General features: G+C 38.3%; 2 protein-coding genes across 3 annotated transcripts; one reads left to right on the top strand and one right to left on the bottom strand.

Moving 5' to 3' along the window:
- The first annotated feature begins 756 nt into the window (after positions 1–756).
- On the top strand, positions 757–3,499 carry LOC108892988 (F-box/WD repeat-containing protein 8). The gene is made up of 3 exons (XM_018690773.2): positions 757–1,023; positions 1,340–1,456; positions 2,968–3,499. Exons 1-3 carry the CDS (start codon positions 896–898, stop codon positions 3,131–3,133), a joined length of 411 nt encoding a protein of 136 aa, XP_018546289.1. The 5' UTR covers positions 757–895; the 3' UTR covers positions 3,134–3,499.
- A 623-nt stretch (positions 3,500–4,122) lies between these two features.
- LOC108892989 (calcineurin B homologous protein 3) lies at positions 4,123–26,255 on the bottom strand. Of its 2 annotated transcripts, none has more exons than XM_051068185.1 (7): positions 26,119–26,255; positions 25,580–25,660; positions 23,930–24,069; positions 21,717–21,778; positions 20,810–20,917; positions 4,327–4,374; positions 4,123–4,233 (listed from the first exon to the last, which is right to left on the bottom strand). In XM_051068185.1, exons 1-7 carry the CDS (start codon positions 26,238–26,240, stop codon positions 4,138–4,140), a joined length of 657 nt encoding a protein of 218 aa, XP_050924142.1. In that variant the 5' UTR covers positions 26,241–26,255; the 3' UTR covers positions 4,123–4,137. The 2 variants fall into 2 exon arrangements, with proteins under 2 accessions (XP_050924142.1, XP_018546290.1); XM_018690774.2 differs by lacking the exons at positions 4,123–4,233; positions 4,327–4,374 and adding exons at positions 19,739–20,565; positions 20,665–20,712.
- Positions 26,256–26,455: the final 200 nt, after the last annotated feature.

Here is a 26,455-nt window from a genome sequence, read left to right on the forward strand (position 1 = left end):
GTCATGTGAAGTCATAAAGGCATTTAAAGATTATTTTAAAGGAGCCTATATATATGCTGTATATTCTTAATATTTTAACATCTTAATTTTTACCATACTGAAAAAATACTGTATTATATTTATTTTCATTCTTCTATAAGTCTTCAGTATTTCTAATGTTGTCTTTGCATCAGCAAGTGTTTAAATGCTCAGCTTCAGCTACTTTTATATTTCACACTCTCTACATGATTTGCTAATTTAATTCTATTATATTCTATTGTGATTATTTATTCAAGACTCATCTAATGTAACATTATTTTCATGTTGAGTTAGTTTACTGTATATATTTTTCATTTGTATTGTTTGTATATTTCTATTGGTCCCATGTCCAATAGGACTTGTAAACTTAGCTTAGACAAAGTATGTAATACTTGGGTAAAGACCAGGACAAAAAGGCTACAACTAAAGTCTGCAATGGCACATCTGTTTCAGGCTTTATTTCTTTGGTCTCTTGGCTGGATGTTAAGACTTGCAGCGGTTCCTTCAATAAGTGAGAATAGTGTCCTTTGTCAGTAAATGAATGCAGTCTTTGACAAACTGTACTCTCTCTTGTGTGGTATTGGTATGAGATCTCCGCCTTTGTTAGCAAGAAGAGAAATCCAAAATGACCATGCTGCACTGGAAATGACTGATGCTTTTGTACTCACTTCACTTATTATTCATCTATTTCACTCACTTCAAATCACTCTAAACACTCAGCATTGTGTGATCAAAAGCTGCCAGTAACCTCTGGGCTATAAGCATAAACATAAGTCAGTCCAGTTCTCTGTGAATTAAGAGAAGAATTTTTGTTCTCTGCTGTGATTCAGGGTGAGGGTCTTTGACCTACGAGCTGGTTCCTCCGTGGCATCCCTGTATGCTCACCCACCTGGGTGTGACATCGGTGCAGGCAGACGACTGGAAGATCGTGAGTGGCGGAGGCGAAGGATTGGTGTGTGTGTGGGAGATGAGGATGGGAGCTAAGCTGTGGGAGATGCACAACAGGTGGGACTTGTTTTCTCTGAGCCAGAGGAAAGGATACACATGTGTAGTTGAACAGTTTTCAAACTTGTCAGATCTGGTTTTGTAACTGTTATTGTTTCTAACACATTATAGCTGTGATGTTTCTCTTTCAGATCAGTGTTAATTAAGGGGTAGAAATAATCCCATTTAAACTAGTGATTTTGGATTTTCATAGCAGTGTTTTATTGTCTTAGAAGTTATCATCGCAAATTATATCACAATTAAATAGCCTCAAGTAAATGGATTTATATGTTTTAAACTGAAGATGTTGTTATCTATCTTTCTTGTTGTCTTTCAGGCATCCTGTAAGGCATGTACGCTTCAACACTAGCACCCTGGTAACAGCCAACATCCCAGATGACAAGTCACCGCGGGGGGCCTGTATCACAGATGATGACCTTACAGCTCACCGCAGGTCACTGATCTTACTCCCACATTTTTCTTTTAACTTGGATCTCTTCTCTACTTTCCATCTCACATTTCCCACAATCCCCAAATAGTCAGCGAATGAGTAGTTCCCTGTACCATAGGTTTTATAAAGGCAAATTCAACCTTGTAACATTCTTAAAGGAATCATAAATGAATCATTTGATATTCTGGGGAAATATACTTATTTGCTTTTTACCAAGAGAAGACTGACACCACTCTCATTTCTGTATTGTAAATATGTAGCTACAACTTGCAGCCTGTTGCAAGACCAGAAATTGGGAGAAACAGCTGGCCTGGCTCTGCTCAGAAGTAAGAAAATCTGCCCACTAGCACCTCTGAAGCTCACTAATTAGTATTATATGTTGTTTGTTTCATCTGTCCAAAAACTTTAATTGTTTTTACACTTTGGTTTTTGCACAGATTAAACAAATACAATATAACATAGTGTGTTAATTAGTGAGCTTAGATGTGTTGGCAAGCAGATTTATTACCATCTGAGCTGTTTCTCTGTTTCCAGTCTTTAAACTAAGCTAAGCTGACAGCTTGCTGTACAGACAGACAAAAGTATATAAGTATATTTCACTTAATGTTGAACTATTCCTTTATATCCTTTATATTATACATTTTTACCATATATCCCAGACAACCTGCTGCTTCCTGTTGCATGTGCACCTTTAATGGTTACTTGTTGCTTTGTAGGCTTAAATGAATATATCCAACTAACTGAATTAAGTCAGGTTTTTAGATAATCACACCCCATATGTCAAGCCTCAATTGACAAAAGCTCAATTTTGCTCTTGAAAGTGTATATCATTATTTTAAACTTCAGAATGAGCTGCCTCTTTTAAAGCAAAACTCTGGTATCTTTGAACCTGGGCCTTATTTATCACATGTTTTTGAGACAAAAATCTTTGGAATCAGTGCAGTATTGGGCAAGAACAATAAAGCCGGCCACTATGAACAGCTGCTGCAATGTAAGTGCAAATTTTTTGCCACTGATAAGCTCAGATTGTCAGTGGTTTGCTATAAATCACGGGGTTTCTACAATCTTTCTCATTTAGAAAAGGTCTATCTCTGCAGGAATCCATAATGTCAGACACTTATAATAACAATTTGCAAAAACAAACACTTTAGTGGACATACTTTGATGTGGATAAATGTTGTCACATCAATTTACACCCAAAAACATGGGAAAATAAGGCAGTGGTACATAAATACTATTATCCTTTAATTACTACTCAAGTATCTAGTTTGAACAATTTTCTAAAAAATGAAATCAAGTCAAGTCAAGTCAAATTTTATTTATATAGCGCCATTTCACAACAGAAGTTATCTTGAGGCACTGGACATATAGAGCAGGTCTAGACCGTACTCTTTATCTTATAAAATGTACAGAGAAAACCCAACAGATCCCACCATGAGCAAGCATTAGGCGACTGTGGCAAGGAAAAACAAAAGTTGTTAATGTTGTTGCTGGCATATGTTTTTATCCTTCAGACACAGGGGAGTCATCTGCCATTACGACTTCTCTGAGGACGCGCTGTCACAAGATCACATCCTGCCCATCTGCAGGTCGGACTATACCGAGTCGTACGGCTACAACTACAACATCAGCCTGGCCGTGCCGTACGACAGGTTGTCTGGCTCTCATCCATCCCACTGACACATGGTTTTCCAAACTTCCCCCAGCTTGGCTCAGTGAGTTACTGAACAGATAACCGAAACATTCACCCTTATCAGTTTGATTCTCCAAACTGTATCCTATTATTTTACTAGTTTCCTTTTATCATCCTAGTCAAATCAAGCTTTTGGTAAATGTAATATTTGTATGTACAGTATGTTATCTATTATGTGCATTAACTGGTGCATAGGTGTTTGTAATTTACAATTCTGACTTCAGATGTTGGGCAAAATCCCAAACCATTTCTGTAAAGTTTTTAGTAGATGTTTGGCTCCCTGGATTTTAATCAGTACCACTGTACAACATCGCAGCAATAAAAGAAAATAATATTTCTACCTCATTTACTAAGTAAGATTCTTCTTAGTACATTATTTATTAGTTTCTCTAAAAATGAATTTGTTTTATCATAATGTATTAGATATATTTTGTTCATTAACATAATTATGTGCAAAATCTGTAATAATTCATCTTAGGGAAAGTTGAGTGGATTTTCATGGTAGAACAGTAGTGGATGGTAACACATAGTTCCAGAGGAACAGATAGAGTAAACCTATAACTATTCTGGGGCTGCAGAGGAATGGTATGTGCCTGCAGTCTTACGCTTTGAATGTTAGCCATAACAGATGACCTGTGGATTCCAGAGCAGCCAGTGAGCACTGTCTTCATCTGACATGTAAAGTTTTTGACTAAAATACAAAGAATCCTTCACATTTCATGCTGGTTACGTAAAGATTTGTAGAACAACAGGAGAATGCAGAGAGGTAGTGTGAAAGTTGATAGACATTAATAGGAGAGAAACAAGATGCAAGGAAATAATTTTCTTTGAAATGTGAAAGAATGTGAGGGACAAATATGAAATGTCCTTTGACTCAGAATATGTCCACAATCTAGTTCTTCCACTAGTTCTGCATCAGATAATTTGTCATTTGTCCAAAGATATATTAGTGCATATCAAATGTATTTGGCTAGGGACTGGAGAGTTTCTGCTAAAAACAGCAGCAACATAAACATTCCTTTACAAGAACAACTCCTTCAAGAGGTTGATCTCCCAACCTGGACTCCTTTTTAAGCCCTTTTAAAATCTATGGGTAGATGACAAAAGCTTTCATAAGTAAGTGACAAATCAAGTGTCTCGTTTTTGACCAGGTGGATCATGAAATCAGAAAAGTGCAAACCTGTTCAAAATGCTCAAATGTAATTCCTTCATAGAAATCGTCCGGGGCCTGAAATGATAAAGAGATAAACTGATCTGTTATTTTTCTGCAGATACGCAACTGTGAGACTTTCTTGTAACAGCTCAGTTGTGGTAAGTTCCCTTACCATGTGGGGCACATTTGTGCTTGCCACCTCCAACATGGCAGCATCTGCTATTGCCTTGGCACCTTCCTGCCCAATGGCTCCACTCTTTGACAGAAGCTCCTCTACTGCCTTGGATGAGAACATTAACCCTCTTTAAATCCTTGCTAGGTTTTAAACAGCATCAGTCTTAACAGCCACAGGAAGCAACTTCACAGGATGACAAATGACAATAAGAGGGGAAAAAAATGTAATAATTTAAAGTAAACAAGAAAGTAAAGTAAGTGAGGTAAATAAGTAAATTACGTAAGTAAAGTACTGGACTCCAAAACTGCACCAGCACTTAAGATTTGAAACCTGCAACCTTTGAGTTTATGGAGCTAGAACAGTGACATCAAGATTTGGCATTGAAAACAAAACCCAAACTGAAAAAGGAAACATTGGTATTAAAATATTTTTTATTGTAAAAAGTCATTTTGTAATATCCCGATATGTGATAGTAAAGTTTATAGTGTTGTGATGTGGACGCAGCGTTCACTCACCAAGACACCTTTCTACATTATTTTCCTATACATTGATTCACTGTGGTCTCTCTTTAACTATGTTATGCTACCTCCTGCTCTCTTAAGTCTGACTCCAGTGCCAGGCTACATCATTGGCTTATTTGCATAGTGACAGCATGTATGTACGAGGGTCATTCAATAAATAAGGTGAATTTTTTGGTATAAGGACTTCTAATACAGATAGAAGCTTACTTTTTTTTTATTTTTCAATGTAGTCTCCCAGCACTGTCACACACTTTTTCCATCTGTGTACAAGCTTCCGTATTCCCTCAGCGTAAAAATCTTTGGACTGATGTCTCAGCCAGTCGCTCACAACACTTTTGACTTCATTGTCACTTTCAAACTTTGTGCCTCTCGTGAACACTTTCAAGGGACCAAACAGGTGAAAGTCCGAAGGGGCAAGGTCTGGGCTATAAGGGGGATGAGGGAGCAGTTCCCAGCCCAGCTTGTTGATGGTCTGCACCGTTTGGGCTGCTGTGTGAGGCCTTGCGTTGTCATGATGCAAGATGACTCCTTTTGACTGATGACCCCTGCGTTTGTTCTTTATGTCTTTCTTGACCTGCCCTCAGCAGTTCACAGTAGTTAGCACTGTTCACAGTGCTTCCTTTTTCAAGGAATGAAATGGTGATTGGGCCTTGCATATCCCAAAAAACGGTGAGCATCACCTTCCCACTGCTCCGTCCTTCTTTAAACAATTTAGCCCACTTGTAGACATTTTTTTGGCTGAAACATGTGGCACCATACACAGTTGACATTCTCCTATGAATTTCAACGGGTTTGCACCCTTCAGCAACCAAAAACTTGATAACTGACCGCTGTTCAATCCTGGAGCATGCTTTTTGGTCGGCCATCTTTGTTAATCGCCAAAACTCTCAAAGTTTTTTTTAATCTGCAAAAGAAATTAAATCCATGTGAAAAAAAAGTAAAACAAAAAAAAAATTAAAAAAGTAAGCTTCTATCTGTATTAAAAGTCCTTATACCGAAAAATTCACCTTATTTATTGAATGACCCTCGTATTATGAGAATTGCGGCCAAATTTTTTTTTCAGTGGCCACTTGTGGTACTGCAATAAAAAACATTTTCCCCATAGGCCACCATTGTAAAAGAGACATTTGTAAAACTGTTGACAGGACACCTTCAGCTATAAACAAAGTCAATTGTTACTCTTTGAAATTTATATTTTAGGCCATGGAGTTTTAATCTTTGTAAAACTTCTCAAAAGCCCAGGAAAGTCATGTTTCTCTGAGTGACAGCATGGCTGTATGCGGGCACTCTACGTGCGGTCATTTTGTGTATCAGGAACGAGGATCCTTGCTATCTTACAGCAGATGCTGTGTGATGTATAAACAACTCAAAACCGAGCCTTCATTTTCACACAGTATGATATTTTAATTTGTGGTTTAGCGTTGCGTTTCAGTCACTTGTCAGCCTTTGTTCTCCAAGGTATTTAAAAAAAATTTGAGATAAGATAAGATAATCTTTTATTAGTCCCACAATGGGGAAATTTACATTGTTGCAGCAGCACAAGTGACTGAAAAGATGAAAAAGACATAAATACGAGTAAAGGCAAGATAAAAAACAAGGCTATAAAAATATACACAACAGTATAAACATGAGAATGTAATAAAAAATAATGACAGAAGAGCAATAATCACAGGACTTTATACATAGAGACAGAAATGAACTAAATACAGATATTGCACATTTGAAAATGGAATTGCACATAATGTTATAACTGATAGCAGCTGTTTTGGATTAATTAAAGTGCAGAAAAAGAAAAAAAAACCTAGTGAAAATGGTCCATGTGTGTATGTGGTGTACTAGGAGCAGTGCTGGTTGTAGAGTCTGACAGCAGCAGGAAGGAAAGACCTGCGATACCTCTCCTTCACACACTTTGGGTGAAGCAGCCTATTGCTGAAGGAGCTGCTCAGTGCTGTCAGACTGTCCTGCATGGGGTGGAGGTCGTTGTCCATCAGGAATGATCATCCTCCTCTCATCCATCACCTCCACAGGGTCAAGGGGCCCCCCCAGCACAGAGCTGGCTTTCTTGATCAGCTTGTCCAGTCTCTTCCTGTCCGCTGCTGAGATGCTGCTGCCCCAGCAGACCACTCCATAGAAGATGGCTGATGCCATAACAGTGTCATAAAAAGTCCTGAGGAGTGCTCCCTGAGGAGTGCTCCCTCCCTGTGGTGTTGTCTGTCCAGTCCAGTCTATTGTTCAGCTGAACACCCAGGTACTTATAATATGTCACCATCTCAATGTCTCTTCCCTGGATGCTCACTGGTATTGGGGGGGGTGTCTGCTCCTGCGGAAATCCACCACCAGTTCTTTGGTCTTCCCAGCATTGATCTGGAGGCAGTTCTGCAGGCACCAGTCCACAAAGTCCTGCATCAGTTCTCTGTACTCCCTGTCATGCTCATTTGTGATGAGGCCGACGACTGCAGAGTCGTCAGAGAACTTTTGCAGGTGGCAGTGAGGTGAGTTGTACTGGAAGTCTGCAGTGTAGAGGGTGAAAAGGAACGGAGCCAGGACTGTTCCCTGCGGGGCCCCCGTGCTGCAGACCACCATGTCAGGCGTGCAGTCTCTTGTCCTCACATACTGTGGTCGGTTGGTGAGGTAATCCAGTATCCAGGATGCAAGATGCTGGTCCACCCCCATGAGTTCCAGCTTGTCCCTCAGGAGTGTGGGCTGTATGGTAAAAGCACTGGAGAAATCAAAGAACATGATTCTCACAGTGCTCCCGGGTTTATCCAGATGAGAGAGAGCTCTGTGGAGAAGGTAGATGACTGCATCATCCACCCCGATGCCAGGCTGGTAGGCAAACTGCAGCGGGTCCATTGACTGTCTCACCGAGGGCCGGAGACTGGTGAGAATCAGCCGCTCCAGGGTCTTCATTAGGTGGGATGTCAGCACCACCGGCCTGTAGCTGTTGAAGTCCTTGGGGTGCTGCGTCTTCGGCACCAAAGTATTAATATTAACTTTGTAAGGATTCACTGATATGACACCGAAGGTGATTTTTCAAAACAGTTTTCTTTGGGGTATTTTAAATTTGTAAGTCATTCACCTTATATGTGATAGTTTATGTGATCTGTGCAGTGTCCTATCTTTTTTTATACAGTCTATCGTGACTTCAGTTCATTAAACCTGTCATCCGTTCACATTTAATTATTTATTCAAGGCTTAAAACCGTCTCAGTGTGGTAAATCCTCATCATGCAGAAGAGCTAGTTGCGTTGATGAAGCTGGACCTGTGGTATCTCCACTTGAAGTTCCTGGGGATGCTGATCATCGCCCTCAGGCGCCAGTGGAGGACTGTTAACCTGGGACAATTAAATACATCAAGTAGAAAGGTATATTTACATTTATTTATATAGGGGAAATAAAGCTGCTTTAACTAACTAGCGTATACATATACAGGAGCATGCTCATTAGCTTGGCTATTAGATGTAGCTCATGTCCAGTTAGTAAACAGTCACAAATAAAGGAGTTTCAAATTAAGATTTTATGCACTGATGATGTGTAATGTTAAGATGTAATGCTTTTTCTTGTCACACATGACAGTTAACAGCCTATTTTCCGAGATACTCCTCTAATGTTTGGAAAATGTTCTGGTTTGGCTGTAATGTTGAGTATGTGTGCTTTAGGGTTAAATTGTTGATGAGGAATAGGTATTAGTGTATTGATCATTTTCCTGTGTATATTTTTCTTCCTTCAGGTGTCACCACCATTGCAGAGACCACCAGGCGAACCATCCCTCCATCCCTTGCCCCCCCCCCACAAAAAAACACTTACCCCGAAACCCCCCCCACCAACACAACAATATATTATTTGAATTATTTTATGACATATAATCTTAAATACAAAAGCGTAACTAGAACAAAGAAAAAACAAGATCAATAAATATAAATAAAATACAGTATATAAATTGCACATGCTTGAGAAATCCCTGAAGAAAGCAAAAAAATATCATCATAACATGACCTTTCGCATTGCCTTTTGCTAACACCGTCCGTTCACCCGTCAATCAACCGGAGTCCGGAGTCACGTCACGTTTTACGTAGATGATTTAAAAAAATTTTTTTTTTTTTACATTTTTCACATAACCCAATCAATTACGTGTAGGCATATGGGTCTATGTTAATTATGAAATACAATTTATTTGGAAGCAGTTTGTGTTGTGTGGCCTGGCATCAGTCTATCCCTCGACCCCCTCCCCCTTGCCAACCTCTGCAGTCGCAAGTTGATCCACCGCCCCCCTCCCCCTTGCCTCTTCGGAGACATACAACCTGTACGACTCTCAGCAGCAAGTTGACGTGACGCCCCAGCACCCACTCCACTAACTTGACATGGAAATGAGCGGTAGTCTAGAAAACTGGCGAGTTTTGTTTTGAGTTTAGTTTTTTTTGTTTGTTTGTTTTTTTGAGGGTGCCCAGATTGCGCCATTGCCCATAGCAAAAACCGGCCCTGTGTGTTTTCATAGTTAAACTGTTGAGGAATAGGTAGTAGTGTATTGATCATTTTCCTTTGTATGTTTCTCTTTGATCCTCCAGGTGTCACCACTTCGTCCACAACATCATCCACAGTCGCTGAGATGTTGTCCACGATCAGACACATTGTCCATGACTTGCAGACAGTTGAAAATCAGTGACAGACTTCCCCGATTTGAAGGCATCGTCTGCGATCAGAGAGACATTGTCTGCAATCACAGAGACGTAGTCCACCATTGCAGAGATGTAGTCCAAGATCAGAGAGTCTTCGAACAATAACTGAGGCCTCCAGGTAATTCACAAACAACTTTACATTAGTTATCCAACACCTTACAATATTTTTTTTTGTTTTTTTTACACCTTTTGACATTTTTCGACAGTTTTTGACACCTCACTATAGTATGACTTTTTTTATACCATTTTTCACGCCTTACTATACTATGACGTTTTGACATATTTTTAGGCCTTACTATGACATTTTTTGACGTATTTTGATGCCTTACTATACTATGATATTTGACACTTTCTGACGACTTACTATGACATTTTTTGATGGTTTTTGACACCTTACTATATTGTGACATTTTTTGATGATTTTTGATGCCTTATTGTACTATGACATTTTTTGACATATTTTGATGCCATACTATGCTATGACAGTTTTTGACAACTTACTATACTATGACATTTTTTGATGATTTTTGATGCCTTACTATACTATGATATTTGATAGTTTTTGATGACTTACTATACTAAGACATTTTTGATGGTTTTTGATGCCTAATGGTACTATGACATTTTTTTTAATACCATTTTTAACAACTTACTATACTATGACATTTTTTGACCATTTGTGACACCTTACTATACTATGACATTTTTTGATGGTTTTTGATGCCTGATTGTACTATGACATTTTTTTTGACCATCTTTGATGTCTTACTATAGACTATGACATGGATCTTGAGACAAATGAACTATCTTAAAGCAGCCATCTTACCTTTGTTTTCCACAGATACACACATATTCACAGAGTCACACCTCTACAGTGTTTGTGGGTTAGGTTAGATTTTGTGTATTTTGCTATTTCAAACTACTCAAAATCCAATCCAATGTACTGTGTACATAGTTTATACTTTTCATATTGTTTATACTCTTTATACATTGTTATATATTATCTTTTTATATCTTTGCTGCTGCAACTCTGAATTTACTCAAGTAAATACTTCTGAACACTTTTGCCAGTCTGTTTAACATTATGACAATGAATATTTTTAGCCAGAAGCCACTTGTAGCCAGAGGTTAGGGTTAGGGTTACGGTTTTTTGCTACTTGTAGCCGGAGGTTAGGGTTAGGGTTAGAGGTTTCTTTAGCCTCCTCTAGCTGGAGGTTAGGGTTAGGGTTACGGTTATTAGCTTTTTTACTCTCAATTATAGATTTTGCAAGCTGCAAGTAGAGAATAGGGTTAGGGTTAGGGTTAGTCTGTTTAATATTATGACAGTGAATATTTTTAGCCAGAAACCACTTGTAGCTAGAGGTTAGGGTTAGGGTTACAGTTTTTTGCCACTTGTAGCTGGAGGTTAGGGTTAGAGGTTTCTTTAGCCTCTTCTAGCTGGAGGTTAGGGTTAGGGTTACTGTTATTAGCTTTTTTTAGTCTCAATTATAGATCTTGCAAGCTGCAAGTAGAAAATAGGGTTAGGGTTAAGGTTAGGGTCTAGGGTTAGGGTTAGGGTTAGTCTGTTTAATATTATGACAGTGAATATTTTTAGCCAGAAGCCACTTGTAGCTAGAGGTTAGGGTTAGGGTTATGTTTTTTGCCACTTGTAGCCAGAGGTTAGGGTTAGGGTTAGGGTTACAGGTTTCTTTAGCCTTACAGATTTTGCAAGTAGAGAATAGTAGGCATTCTGCATTACAAAATCATTTTTGTGATATACATTCGAAAATAGAGAAACTCAACTCAAATGTTAAGCTACAAAGCTTCATTGATTATGATCTAGACAACATTGAACAAACCACAGCAAAGATGACAGATGTTTGACCACTTGGAGACACTTTATTTTATTAAATCACCTCCCATTAAATGTAGTGATGAGCACATATGAGGACAAGCGTAGTCTTACACATCTAATAACATCTTTAAGAGCATTCAATTACTTTTGTTGTCCTCTTCAGGTGATGCTGTCTTCTCCTTCTCCTCCTGCAGAGACAGAACATGTTAATCACAGAAACTGTCCAAAGCAATGTCCTGAAACTTTATTATCCCTCAAATGTCTCTGAGTACATACAACTTTTCCTATTCTTGTTGCTTGTAATGTTTCAAATTACCTCTTACATTTAAGACAGTAAGAAATTTTTTGACTGTTTTTGACGCCTTACTATACTATGAAATTTTTTTGATGGTTTTAGATGCCTGACTATAACACTTTTTTATAACAACTTTTTGGGCAATTTTTGACACCTTATACTATGACATTTTTTGGCCATTTTTGACGCCTTACTATACTATGACATTTTTTGATATTTTTTGACCCCTTGCTATATTATGACATTTTTTGGAAATTTTTGACAATTTTTGGAATTTTTCACTATACTATGACATTTACTGATATCTTCCTATACTGAGACATTTTTGGCCAATTTTGAAGCCATACCATACTATGACATTTTTGACCATTTTTGACATCTTACCGTACTATCAAATTTTGTGATATTTTTTTACCCCTTGCTATGACATTTTTTGGAAATTTTTGACACTTTATTATACTATAACATTTTTTGACCATTTTTGACACTATAGTATACTATGACATTTTTTTTGACCATTTTTGACATCTTACCGTACTATAACATTTTTTGACGCCTTATTATACTATAACATTTTTTGACCATTTTTGACACTATAGTATGACATTTTTTGGACATTTTTGACACCTTACTATACTATGACATTTTGCGACTACCGTAATTTCCAGACTATGAGCCGCTACTTTTTTCACACGCTTTGAAACTTGCGGCTTAAACAATGATGCGGCTAATTCATAGATTTTTACGGGCTAACGAGCTTCATGCCGCAAAAACATTTAGACACCTGCGGCTTATAGACCAGTGCGGCCTGTATATGTACTTTTTTTTTTTCTTTTTAAATTTAGTGGGTCAGGTGCGCTCAATAGTCCGGAAATTACAGTATTTTTGATGCCTTACTATAACATTTTTTGACCATTTTTGACACTACAGTATGACATTTTTTGATCCCTTGCTATACTATGACATTTTTCGGCCAATCTTGAAGCCATACTATACTATGACATTTTTTGACCATTTTTGACGCCTTATTATACTATAACATTTTTTGCCCATTTTTGATATTTTTGACCCTTTGCTATATTATGACATTTTTTGCCCATTTTTGACACCTTACTATACTATGATATTTATTGACATCTTCCTATGACATTTTTTGACGCTTTACTACACATTGACATTTTTTGGCCATTTTTGATGCCTTACCATACTATAACATTTTTTGACCAATTCTGATGCCTCATTATACCATGACATTTTTTTATGTCTTAACACATCATGACTTTCTTCAACAGTTTTGGATGTTTTACAACATAGTTTTTTTTATTGCAGATTACTTCTATATATACTAATTTTCTGATATACTGACTATTGAACATAAACAGTTTAATGTCAGTGCAGTTGATGTAAAGCTGTTTGTGAATTACCTGGAGGCCTCGGTCCTGGTCTCAAACAACTTCCGTACGATGCACTGTACGATGGCTCTCTGCGATTGCGGACTACGTCTTTGTGATCGCAGACAATGTCTCTGAGATTATGGACAAAGTCTCTGTGATCATGGACAATGTCTTTATGATCGTGGGCGATGTCTCTGAGATCATAGACGGTGTCTCTGTGACCATCGACAATGTCTCCATGATCGCGGTCATGCCGTCGAATCGAGAAACCACAGTGTCTCTACCGATTCTTGCGCAGAGCTCTACGAAGCATGGGACAATGTCTCTGATCATGAACAACGTCTCTCTCGTCTTTGACAAGGTCTCTGCAGTCATGGACAATGTCTCTGATCGTGGACGATGTCTCCCTCATCCTCAACAGTGTCTCTCCGATCGTGGACGATGTCTCAGCAATCGTAGACGATGTCGTGGACGAAGTGGTGACACCTGGAGGAAATCAAAGAGAAATATACAAAGGAAAATGATCAATACACTACTACCTATTCCTCATCAACAGTTTAACCATGAAAACACACAGAAATATTCAACATTACAGCTGAACCAGAGAAATTAACAAAACATTTCATGCCATGTTATACTAAGACATTGTCATGCCTTACTATAGTGTAATATTTTCACAACATTTTTGATACTTCACTATATTACCCAACATGCTGAGGCAGATGGTTGCCCACCCTAAATCTGCTTCTGTTCAAGGTTTCTACTTCTTAAAAGAAGTTTTTTCTTGCCACTGTCACCTAGTGCTGCTCATGGTGGGATTTGTTGGGTCTCTTTCTGTCAAATTACATAAAAGAGTACGGTCTAGACTCCATACTATACCATGACATTCTTTATGTCTTACTACATTATGACTTTTTTTTGACAGTTTTTGATGTCTTACTACTGTGATTTTTTTCGTACTACTTCTGAGATTACAATTTACTTTTACATTACGTCTATTAATGTAGATTACTTATGCATTGTTTTTGTATAGCAAATTACTTCTATTTATAACACTTTTCAGATATACTGAATACCAAACATAAACAGTTAAATGTCAGTGCTCTGTGTTGGACAGTTGATATAAAGCGGTTTGTGAATTACCTGGAGGCCTCTGTCCTGGTCTCAAACAACTTCCTTGCTGTACGATGGCTCTCTGCGATTGTGGACTACGTCTTTGTGATCGCGGACAATGTCTCTGAGATTATGGACAAAGTCTCTGTGATCATGGACAATGTCTTTATGATCATGGGCAATGTCTCTGAGATCATAGACGGTGTCTCTGTGACCATCGACAATGTCTCCATGATCGCGGTCATGCCGTCAAATCGAGGAACCACAGTGTCTCTACCGATTCTTGCGCAGAGCTCTACGAAGCATGGGACAATGTCTCTGATCATGGACAACGTCTCTCGTCTTTGACAAAGTCTCTGCGATCATGGACAATGTCTCTGATCGTGGACGATGTCTCCCTCATCCTCAACAGTGTCTCTCCGATCGTGGACAACGTCTCAGCAATCGTAGACGATGTTGTGGACAAAGTGGTGACACCTGGAGGAAATCAAAGAGAAACATACAAAGGAAAATGATCAATACACTACTACCTATTCCTCATCAACAGTTTAACCATGAAAACACACAGAAATATTCAACATTACAGCTGAACCAGAGAACAAAACATTTCATGCCATGTTATACTAAGACATTGTCATGCTTTACTATAGTATAATATTTTCACCACATTTTTGATACTTCACTATATTACCCAACATGCTGAGGCAGATGGTTGCCCACCCTAAATCTGCTTCTGTTCAAGGTTTCTACTTCTTAAAAGAAGTTTTTTCTTGCCACTGTCGCCTAGTGCTGCTCATGGTGGGATTTGTTGGGTCTCTTTCTGTCAAATTACATAAAAGAGTACGGTCTAGACTCCATACTATACCATGACATTCTTTATGTCTTACTACATTATGACTTTTTTTTTGACAGTTTTTGATGTCTTACTACTGTGATTTTTTTTCGCACTACTTCTGAGATTACAATTTACTTTTACATTACGTCTATTAATGTAGATTACTTATGCATTGTTTTTGTATAGCAAATTACTTCTATTTATAACACTTTTCAGATATACTGAATACCGAACATAAACAGTTAAATGTCAGTGCTCTGTGTTGGACAGTTGAAATAAAGCGGTTTGTGAATTACCTGGAGGCCTCTGTCCTGGTCTCAAACAACTTCCTCGCTGTACGATGGCTCTCTGCGATTGTGGACTACGTCTTTGTGATCGCGGACAATGTCTCTGAGATTATGGACAAAGTCTCTGTGATCATGGACAATGTCTTTATGATCGTGGGCAATGTCTCTGAGATCATAGACGGTGTCTCTGTGACCATCGACAATGTCTCCATGATCGCGGTCATGCCGTCAAATCGAGGAACCACAGTGTCTCTACCGATTCTTGCGCAGAGCTCTACGAAGCATGGGACAATGTCTCTGATCATGGACAACGTCTCTCTCGTCTTTGACAAAGTCTCTGCGATCATGGACAATGTCTCTGATCGTGGACGATGTCTCCCTCATCCTCAACAGTGTCTCAGCAATCGTAGACGATGTTGTGGACAAAGTGGTGACACCTGGAGGAAATCAAAGAGAAACATACAAAGGAAAATGATCAATACACTACTACCTATTCCTCATCAACAGTTTAACCATGAAAACACACAGAAATATTCAACATTACAGCTGAACCAGAGAACAAAACATTTCATGCCATGTTATACTAAGACATTGTCATGCTTTACTATAGTATAATATTTTCACCACATTTTTGATACTTCACTATACTACCCAACATGCTGAGGCAGATGGTTGCCCACCCTAAATCTGCTTCTGTTCAAGGTTTCTACTTCTTAAAAGAAGTTTTTTCTTGCCACTGTCACCTAGTGCTGCTCATGGTGGGATTTGTTGGGTCTCTTTCTGTCAAATTACATAAAAGAGTACGGTCTAGACTCCATACTATACCATGACATTCTTTATGTCTTACTACATTATGACTTTTTTTTGACAGTTTTTGATGTCTTACTACTGTGATTTTTTTCGTACTACTTCTGAGATTACAATTTACTTTTACATTACGTCTATTACTGTAGATTACTTATGCATTGTTTTTGTATAGCAAATTACTTCTATTTATAACACTTTTCAGATATACTGAATACCGAACATAAACAGTTAAATGTCAGTGCTCTGTGTTGGACAGTTGATATAAAGCGGTTTGTGAATTACCTGGAGGCCTCTGTCCTGGTCTCAAACAACTTCCTTGCTGTACGATGGCTCTCTGCGATTGTGGACTACGTCTTTGTGATCGCGGACAATGTCTCTGAGATTATGGACAAAGTCTCTGTGATCATGGACAATGTCTTTATGATCGTGGGCGATGTCTCTGAGATCATAGACGGTGTCTCTGTGACCATCGACAATGTCTCCATGATCGCGGTCATGCCGTCGAATCGAGGAACCACAGTGTCTCTACCGATTCTTGCGCAGAGCTCTACGAAGCATGGGACAATGTCTCTGATCATGGACAACGTCTCTCTCGTCTTTGACAAAGTCTCTGCGATCATGGACAATGTCTCTGATCGTAGACAATGTCTCCCTCATCCTCAACAGTGTCTCTCCGATCGTGGACGACATCTCAGCAATCGTAGACGATGTCGTGGACGAAATGCTGACACCTGGAGGAAATCAAAGAGAAACATACAAAGGAAAATGATCAATACACTACTACTTATTCCTCATCAACAGTTTAACCATGAAAACACACAGAAATATTCAACATTACAGCTAAACAACAACATTTGATGGCTTTACCTGCCTTACTATACTGCGATATTTGTGACGCCTTACTATACTGTGACATCTTTTTACTCAACATCATCTTGTCTCGCAAGCTGAGAGTATCATCACGCCCCTAATAGGTATTAATCATTAAAGCTGACCCAGAACATTTTGCAAACATTCGAGGAGTGTTTCAGAAAATGGGCTGTTTACTGTCACATATGACAAGAAACAGGATCACATCCTTCAGAACCAACAACAAAATAACTAATAATAATGTTTGAGGATCAAACTTGTGGAGGAACATTTTAAATTTAGTTTTCAAGCTTGAGATTAACATATAACTGAGCTCAGTCAAATATTAAGACACCACAAACAAATTCCTCATCACTAATATACACAACTGTGGGTCAATAGCTAGGTATGGACAGATTACTGCCACAACTCTACAGAGAGAAACAAAAGCGACAGACGAAAAAACTGAGACGCACAACAATCACAAGGAGATGCTTAACTACCACAATGAAACAAAAAATGATCAGGAATGGACACAGAACTATAGAGACGCAGTAAGGACGTCCACAAAGAGACAAAGAAGCTGACCATAAACAGATGTAAAACAGCCAAGCAAAGACGCAAAATTATGCATTAAGTCCACGAAAAGACACAAAATAATCACAACGACATGAAAAGCCGCCATGGACTGACTTAAAATGACTTAGCTGGAACACAAAATTACAAGGAAGCAGTGAAGTGTCTGCACAGTAACTGTAAAGAGATGCAAACGGAGTTGTAAACGCTCAAACAGACAACTACTACAGTTATCTTACCTCTGTAAGGTGCCCACAACTCATGTCAGTTCCATTAAAAAATAAGTCTAATGCTAACGCTCGCCGCTAATGCCAACGCTGACATCTAGATGTAAAGCAACTAGGTACAGACGCAATATATTACAAAATGACCAGAAATAGACACAAAACGATGATAACGACATGATAGATCGTTATAAACTGAGTTATGAATAAATAAATGCCCAGGATGGTACACAAAGTTACAAAGACGTACAAAGTGTCAGCAAAGTAAACTGTAAACTATTAAAAGACTGATTTAAACAGACTATCAAGAGTTAGTTGTGCTTTCACCTGTCCACGTTAGGGGTCTACAACTGAGGGGCGAAACGGAAACACAAGCACACACTTACTGACGAAAAAACGACTGAAATAATGTCAAAATAATGTATTTAGAAAAGGGGCCTAATGCTAACGCTCGCCGCTAACGCTAGCTAGTTCGCCTTACCTTCTAGCTGCAGGTGTATTCAGCTTCCAGCCTCACTCATGTTCGACAAAAAAGCAGCCCCAAGCTTCTTTTAGAATCCAAACTTCTTCAGTAATCATATTCTCACAGTACTGACAAACCGAGACAACGTTTCAAATGTTGGTTTTAATCTGTTTTCTCTACTTCGTTTCTCCGCCTCTCTGCGCCCTCAGATCATGGCCAATAAAGACGCACGCATTCACTGACAACACACGCAAGCAAAAACAAAAAACAAACAAACAAAAAAAACACCTGTTGATCAGGTGATTCTGTTCTGCCTAGCAACCGCCTTTGATTGCTCTTATAAGACATCCACGGGGAATGTAGGATACCGACAAGATCTGGACATGGATGTATTATAAGAATATAATCACTAATAATACATCCGTGAGTGACAGTGACTGGATATTTATTGACGGGGTCTCTCACGAGTGCAGCCCGTGAAGCTACACAGATACACACAGAGACGTAGAGAGCGCGGAGGGATACATAGATGACATGTAGAACTTGTATATCTCTTTTGTGGGACTTTTAAACTACTGTGTTTAATTGCGTTTATTTCTAACACAAATGTCATCATAGTTCCACCCCACAAAGTTGCACTTACACTTAGCATCCATGTGAAATTGTTCCTGGACATGGAAGTAGGATTCATGGCTCCTGTCCAGTTTAACATCATTTTCATAATTGATGAAGCAGAGTCCCTTGTCTTTACCAGACAGGCACAGATTAATCTTTGCAGTTTGGGTACAATAAGGTGTAAGCAAAAGACTTTTTGTTGTTTGTTTGTTTTACTTTACATGTTTCGACCACCAAACCTGCAGTTCTTATCAGAGGTGTTGCAGAAACTTCCTGTCAGCTGATTGATAAACGGACATGGTCGTCCCACCTGTTACCATATAAATAAGCGGACAGGAAGCTTCAGAATCATTTCCAACGAAGACCACAGGCTTGGCAGTTGATACATATCAGTCAAAAAAACAAACAAACAAAAAAACAAAAACAAAACACCTATTGAAGCAAGTAAATCAATTTTCCACAGTTGAATGCTTTCAAACACTTTTTGTCCGTTTGTCCAGATCAATTTGGGAAAATAAGGCCCAGATTCAAAAATACAATTAAATTAAAATAAAATTAATTGTTAACGTTGTTGCTGATATGTTTTTATCCTTCAGACACAGGGGAGTTAATACAGCTTCTCTAAGGATGCACTGTCCCAAGACCACATCGTACCCACAACATCAGCCTGCTGGTGTCTTACAACAGGTTATCTGGTCTCCAATCCAGAAAAGTAGGATTATTTGTCCAAAAACACATTATTTATCATTTTCTTAACCAAAAAAATCTTACACATGCATTTATTTTTATCAGAATGTGTTTGATTTATTTTGTTCATTAACAAAATTCTGTGCAAAAAACTGTAATAATTCATCTTAGGGAAAGTTAAGTGGATTTTCAAGGTAGAACAGAGGTGGATGGTAACACACAGTCTCAGAGGAACAGATAGAGTAAACCTATAACTCTTCTGGAGCTACAGAGAATGGCTTGTGCCTGCAGTCTTACAGTTTGAACGCCACAACAGGCGACCTGTGGATTCCAGAGGCATGACATGTGAAGCTTTTGACTAAAATACAAAGAATCCTTTACATTACATGCTGATTACATAAAGATTTGTAGAACAGCAGGAGAATACAGAGAGGTAGTGTTAGTTTGAAATTTGATAGAAATGAACAGGAGAGTGACAAAATATATGGAAATCATTTTCTTCTAAATGTGTGACACTTGTTACTTTTAGAATAACAATGCTTGAAAATTGAAAAATTACATGAAATGGAATTTTTAGGCTTAACAGAGAACTTTAGAAGTACATGTCCTTTTTCACAGAATACTTCAACTCTTTAGTCAAACCTGAAACTGCAACAGCAGCAGGTTGTCTCTCTAATAAAGTAGAAAAAAGTTGGATTATTTGTCTCTGTCCAAAAATACAGTAGTGCATATCAAAAGAATTTGGCTTCATTCTATTTAAGGACTAGAGAATTCCTGCTAAAAACAGCAGCAACATAAACATTCCTTTACAAGAACAACTCCTTCAAGAGGTTGATCTCCCACAATGCATTGTTGTGGTGTCTACATCCAAAAAGCGAATGTGCATCCGGGACTCCATTTCAAGACCTTTTAAAATCTGTGGGCAGATGACAAAAGCTTTCAATGACAAAGTAAGTGACTAATAAAATGTCTCATTTTTTGATCAAGTGGACAATAAAGTCAGGAAAATGCAAACCTGTTCAAAATGCTCAAATGTAATTCCTTCATAGAAATCGTCCGGGGCCTGAAATGATAAAGAGATAAACTGATCTGTTATTTTTCTGCAGATACGCAACTGTGAGACTTTCTTGTAACAGCTCAGTTGTGGTAAGTTCCCTTACCATGTGGGGCACATTTGTGCTTGCCACCTCCAACATGGCAGCATCTGCTATTGCCTTGGCAGCTTCCTGCCCGATGGCTCCACTCTTTGACAGAAGCTCCTCTACTGCCTTGGATGAGAACATTAACCCTCTTTAAATCCTTGCTAGGTTTTAAACAGCACAATCTTACAACAACATGAGGCAACTTTACACAGTTGCAAATGACAGCAAGAGGTGTAAAAAAAACAAAAAAACAATTCAGTCACCCTTAACATCAATGAGTCACTGTGATTACTCAACTGGTTTTGGTGAATTCATGTCAAAGGTTGTCAGAGGATTGAAACTGGCAAGACTGGTAGTTTTGAGGTTTGTGAAGTGCGAACTCACTGATGTTTAAAAAACAATTTGGATGTAATTTAAAGTCTTTGTGAGAGGGAAAAAAAAATTTGAAGTTTGTTCAAACCTGTTCAAAATGATAACAGATAATTTTTCATGGTGTTAGTAACTGAAAGGATCACTGCAGTTAAAAAAAAACCCTTATATTCCCATATTTTTAGGTGTAAATGACTGATAAGGACAAAAATCAATCATTTACACCCAAGAACATGGAACAAAAAGGCCCTTAAACTGTTCCATGGTAATAGTATATTTAAATTAGAAAATAATTGCTATTAAGGGAGGAAGATGAAATGAATTTTGAAGTTTCACACACATTTGCCAGTTGTCACAGTTACAGTTAAAAATTAAATTTCATGTTTTTTTTACATTCATAAAATAGTGCATAAACATTTTAAATATATGTTTGCTGTAGGGGCTGTATTTATTTATTCTCACTTCAAAAATAAACAAAATATGTAATTTGGTCAGGGTGCCCAGTCTTTTGCACATAACTGTAAACTTCAGACAAAGGCAAGCATGGTTGTCTTACCTTCCTGTACTCCTCCAGAGTGATGGTGCCATCATTGTCTGTGTCGTGCATGTTGAACAGGACTGGAAAGAGAATTAATTAATTTAGTGGCTGGTCTGATTTGAGGAAATGTCCATCATGAAATCACAGGATCTTACTAATGGAGGAAGGTGTGATTAGGGGAATGTTTATGAAGATATAGAGATATGAGAGTAGAATAACTAAGCAGGTCCCCTTCAGGCCCAATCAGAACCACTACGGCTGTATAAACACACACACACCCCTTTAAAGTGGTGTAGTCCATGACAATATTTAGCAGTCTTGTAAAAATAATAATAATCAGTTTCCTAAGGCACTGTCCAATAACATTTTTACTGTGTTGTATTTCTGAACAGTCCATTGAATATTAGCTTCAATGTCAAATTGGCTCTGTTTTTTTCATAATGTTTCTGAGGTAGAAATATATCATCATAAGGGCAGAGAGAGCTGAAATAATTTATGGTTTCCCAAAATAAATTTAAAAACAATGAAATCAGGACACAACAGAGGACACCTGAGACACACAATTCAGATAAATGGCTTGCATGAAGCCAAGCCAGATGGGCCATCATCAGTCATCAGATACTATAGGAGACAGACATGGTTGTGGTGTCGTCTAGTATAATGATCTCCTGTATTGAAACCCTTGTGCTTTGGGGTTTTGTGCTATAATGTTTCTCCAGAAAATTGTTTGTACTGACAATGTGACTACCTTACTTCATACCAGGGGAGAGAATGATGAAATAATTACAATTTAAAACTTTGGTAAAATATATTACAAAAAACTGTCTCATTCCCTGCAGAGCACACTGCTTTTGTGTTCATATAAGTTTAAATTAAACCTCCATTTGTTCTACAGTTGCAAGAGTATAACACAAAATTTGTCTGAACACATCGCTTCCTGACACTAATTGTGTTAAGCAGTGCAAAACAGCACAGACCAAGAGAAAAGTATGAATACAACCATGTAAACACACGTCATTACAAGTAAAAGTCCTGTATTCAAGATTTTACTAAACTAAAGGTATAGATTTGCAAGGTGAAATAAAGGCTTCTTTCAAGTTCAAAACCTGAACAGAAGAGAATACCGCCCTAAAAAGACTAGAAGCCAATAGTTTGCATTTTAAATAATTGGAGACACAATTAGAGACACGCCCTAGAGTTCCCAAATTAGTCCACCTAACCACCTATATTGCATGGCCACAATGACCTGCTAGGAGGCCCCAAGGCAAAAAGTCATATTGTGGCCTCCCTAGCTTTCTTCAACCTGCACTCAGCACTGTCCACTCTGCAAATTTTATACACACCTTATGCCATTGAACTACCCATTAAGTACTGTACTGCACTCTATCATAATGGTTATTTAAAACAGCCCCAACTAAACACAGAAGGAGAAACATGCAACAAAGTGACACTAACTTGTTTGAATAGCATCTTTGAGCCAAGAGTCAGCTGAGGACATACCCAAATTATATCTTACCTAGAGCAGCAGAAACACTGGCCTCATGCTGTGTCAGTAAATTTGCTTTCATTTGAGTAAACACAAATTTACTCAGGAGTGTGTACAATGTTTCGTTCAGTATCTAGTGTCTACTGAAATGGATATAAATGGGGGGCTCTTAGGGAGGGTTTCAACATAGTGCAGGGCCAGTCTTAAGTTCTAGCCTTGCTAACAGGTGATTGAGGTGTAGGAAGTCACAAATCACACAAGGCAGGTTGAATGGAAAAAGACCACACCAAAACCATAAACTACAATACATCATCGGGAAATAACTCACAGAAGAGATAGACATAAAACCTGAAAATAATCTGAAGGTATGAATGGTGTCTGGGCTGAATTTAGGTCCTGACTCTGTGGCTACTACCATTCAACTTATGACAGTTGGGGTTGTGAAGTTGCTGTTCTGGCTGTTCTGGCTGTTCTTGGCGTTCCCAGCCAAGTCGTGAAATACCTACGAGTCTTTCCAATGTGAAAGCTGACATGCAATGAGTAATTTTGGTGCCCACAACATACAGCTATGCATTGCCACACTGTTTGGTCCTAACTGAAATAAGATATCTGCATCATTGATTTGTTATCTAGGATCTTTTAGTATTTTGTAACTGAGACAGACATGAAAAGGTGTAAGCAGTAGAGAAGTCCTTGAGAGCTGCACATGTGGAATTGTTATTAAAAATAGAGGAAAGTTACTTACAGCGAAGCTTTTCCTTTCTCATAGTTTCCCTCTCCTCTTCCGTTGTTTTCAAAGTTGGAGGGCGGAAGTGGGACATGACCATGAGGAACTGCTCGAAGCCAATCTCCTCGAAGGAGCCCACCTCATTCTGATGCTGGTTCCTAGGTCACAGACAGAAGAAATAAAATTTAGGAATGATGAATTAAAATTCAACCATTGTGGGTTTTTGAAAGTCTACACCAACCCCTGTCTCTTTTCAAGTTCTCAAGTTGTGAACAGTTCAGTTTTCTTATTCTGCATATTCTATTTTTGTTAAATAAAGTTTACTGATGTATTTTTGCATTTGGCCCCTTTATGTGCGCGTGATTTGGACAGTCCATCTTGTGGTTTGTTTGTTAGCCTAGTCTTTCCAAATCATGAGGACCAGCTGATAAAATGTCAACAACTGTCTCTTCATAGCAAATAAAACCTTCCATCTGTCCATCGTTGTTTCCTTTAGTAAATGGATGGATTAACGTATTTGTTTTCAACAAACTGCACCACAATTCTTTGAATGAACACTGAAACCAACATTATCGGCCATGCTGAATGCATTATTAGTATTTTCTACCTCTCATGTTTGAATAGCATTGATTTCATTTAACTAAACAAACAGAAGTGAAGTACTAAACTTTGAGAGTTTAATTAGACCTTTCTAAACATTTCTAGGGTTAAAGCAAAACTCTCAATTTAAAACTAATGTTACTCAAATCCTTGCACAATAAGAGTGACTCACTGCAGATATTTAGTGGTGGAACCACTTGTGTCTGTAAATATAACCTGCGACAGCAGCCAGTTAGCTTAGCTTGGCACAAAGACTGGGCTCCTTGCAGGACTGCAAAGGAGCTGCAGACAGGTTTATCTGATGCAGGACTAGTGGCGCACCACTCCATTGTGCAAGCCAGGGTTGTTTTGGAAACAAGCACTGTAGACAGATGGCCATTAAAACTGAGCTCATTAGCAACAATCACCAAAGGTGTGTTTGAAGAAAAAAATGAGCAGCATTTGATAGAGAGAACAATTATCCAAAGCACATCTCAAAATCCATAATGACATAGTTCAAAAGATACAGTTTTTTTGGAAACTTTCCAGAAAGGCCCTCGCAGTCCTCTGATTTGAACATATTATAAAACCTGCTGTGTGTAAGACTGCCTAAAGTATCTCAGAACTTGAAATAATCTGCAGGAAGAGTGTGTGAAAATTCCTAAATCAAGAATAGCAAGACTCTTAGCTGGCTACTGAATGCATTTGTAAGCTGTGATATCTAACAAAGAGAGGGGTTGCACCAAGTTGTGACACTTCATAATTATTGAAGTTTAATATTTTGTTGTTGTTGTTGTTAAAAAAGAATTTAAGTTAAAGTAAAGTAAAAGTGCATTAAAGAAATATGTAAAGAAAGATTTTTGCTGTGTGTTTGCTGCAGGGGTTGATTTGACTTCTTTTCACCTCAGAAATCAATAATATGGAATTAGCCTGGGGGTACCCAAACTTTTGCATAAAATTATTAACAGCGGTTTTGGTGTTTTGAATATATTCAAAATAAATTATGATAGTGCTAATAATATTAACTGAAATGACCATTAGCCATAGGGCTAACAGGCAAAGAGTGTGGTAAAATTTGACTGTACCCACCTTTTATCGAAGAATGCTCCAATAATTTGCCTTCTGATTGGATTGTTGGCGAGGGCTGGTATGTTTTCCAAGTTTTCTCTACTGTAGTGCGACAAGAGAAAGTCCATTATCATAAAACAGACACTACAGTACAGTACATGCTTTGACAGATTTAAAAACTGCTGAACGTTATTTATGGGAAGTAACATAAACAGTATCTCTGTCTCAAGGTTAACTGCCATGCACATTTGTTCCCGTTTCTTTTTAAAGGGAAAGAACTTGTGCTCTATCACCAGCAGCATGCCACTTTGGCGCGCGTGCGTGTGTGTGTGTGTACAGTATGTGTCAGCTGTGTGTGTGCCTGATGCATCGATATATTGTACATTCCTGCGTTTGCATTAGTTCAGCCTGTGTGTGTCACCATATGTTGCTTGTTTGTGTCTGTGCCCTACCCACATTCATCACTACAGCCACGCTGCAGGAAGTATTTCATCTTCTGCTGCTAAGGCCCAATAGTTTCCATTAAAATGAGCAGGTATTCTTTTATCTTTACATTTTACCTTATAGTCTCTTCATTTCCACTCAGCTGCTCGAATCGTTTGTGGAGGTTTTTGATCTGCTCCACTGAAACTGAAAAGAAGCAAATGCCAACAATGTGAATGAGTGACAGTGATACACCCATTACTCCACACCTATCAACAGCCATGTCTAACATGCAATTAAACAGCATCAAACAAATGATTAGTCTTACTAAATGATACAGTCAGACATTTTCTGGATTTCCTTCTGATTGTAATACACTGAATTTAATTATACTGTGACATTTTCATCAACTGATTGGGTGCAGCTCTACTATCAGTCTAATGGCAAAGCAAACACTCTGTGCAGAAGTATGAT

This window comes from Lates calcarifer, unplaced genomic scaffold (genome assembly GCF_001640805.2).
Source record: "Lates calcarifer isolate ASB-BC8 unplaced genomic scaffold, TLL_Latcal_v3 _unitig_264_quiver_2123, whole genome shotgun sequence".
Classification (NCBI taxonomy): domain Eukaryota; kingdom Metazoa; phylum Chordata; class Actinopteri; family Centropomidae; genus Lates; species Lates calcarifer.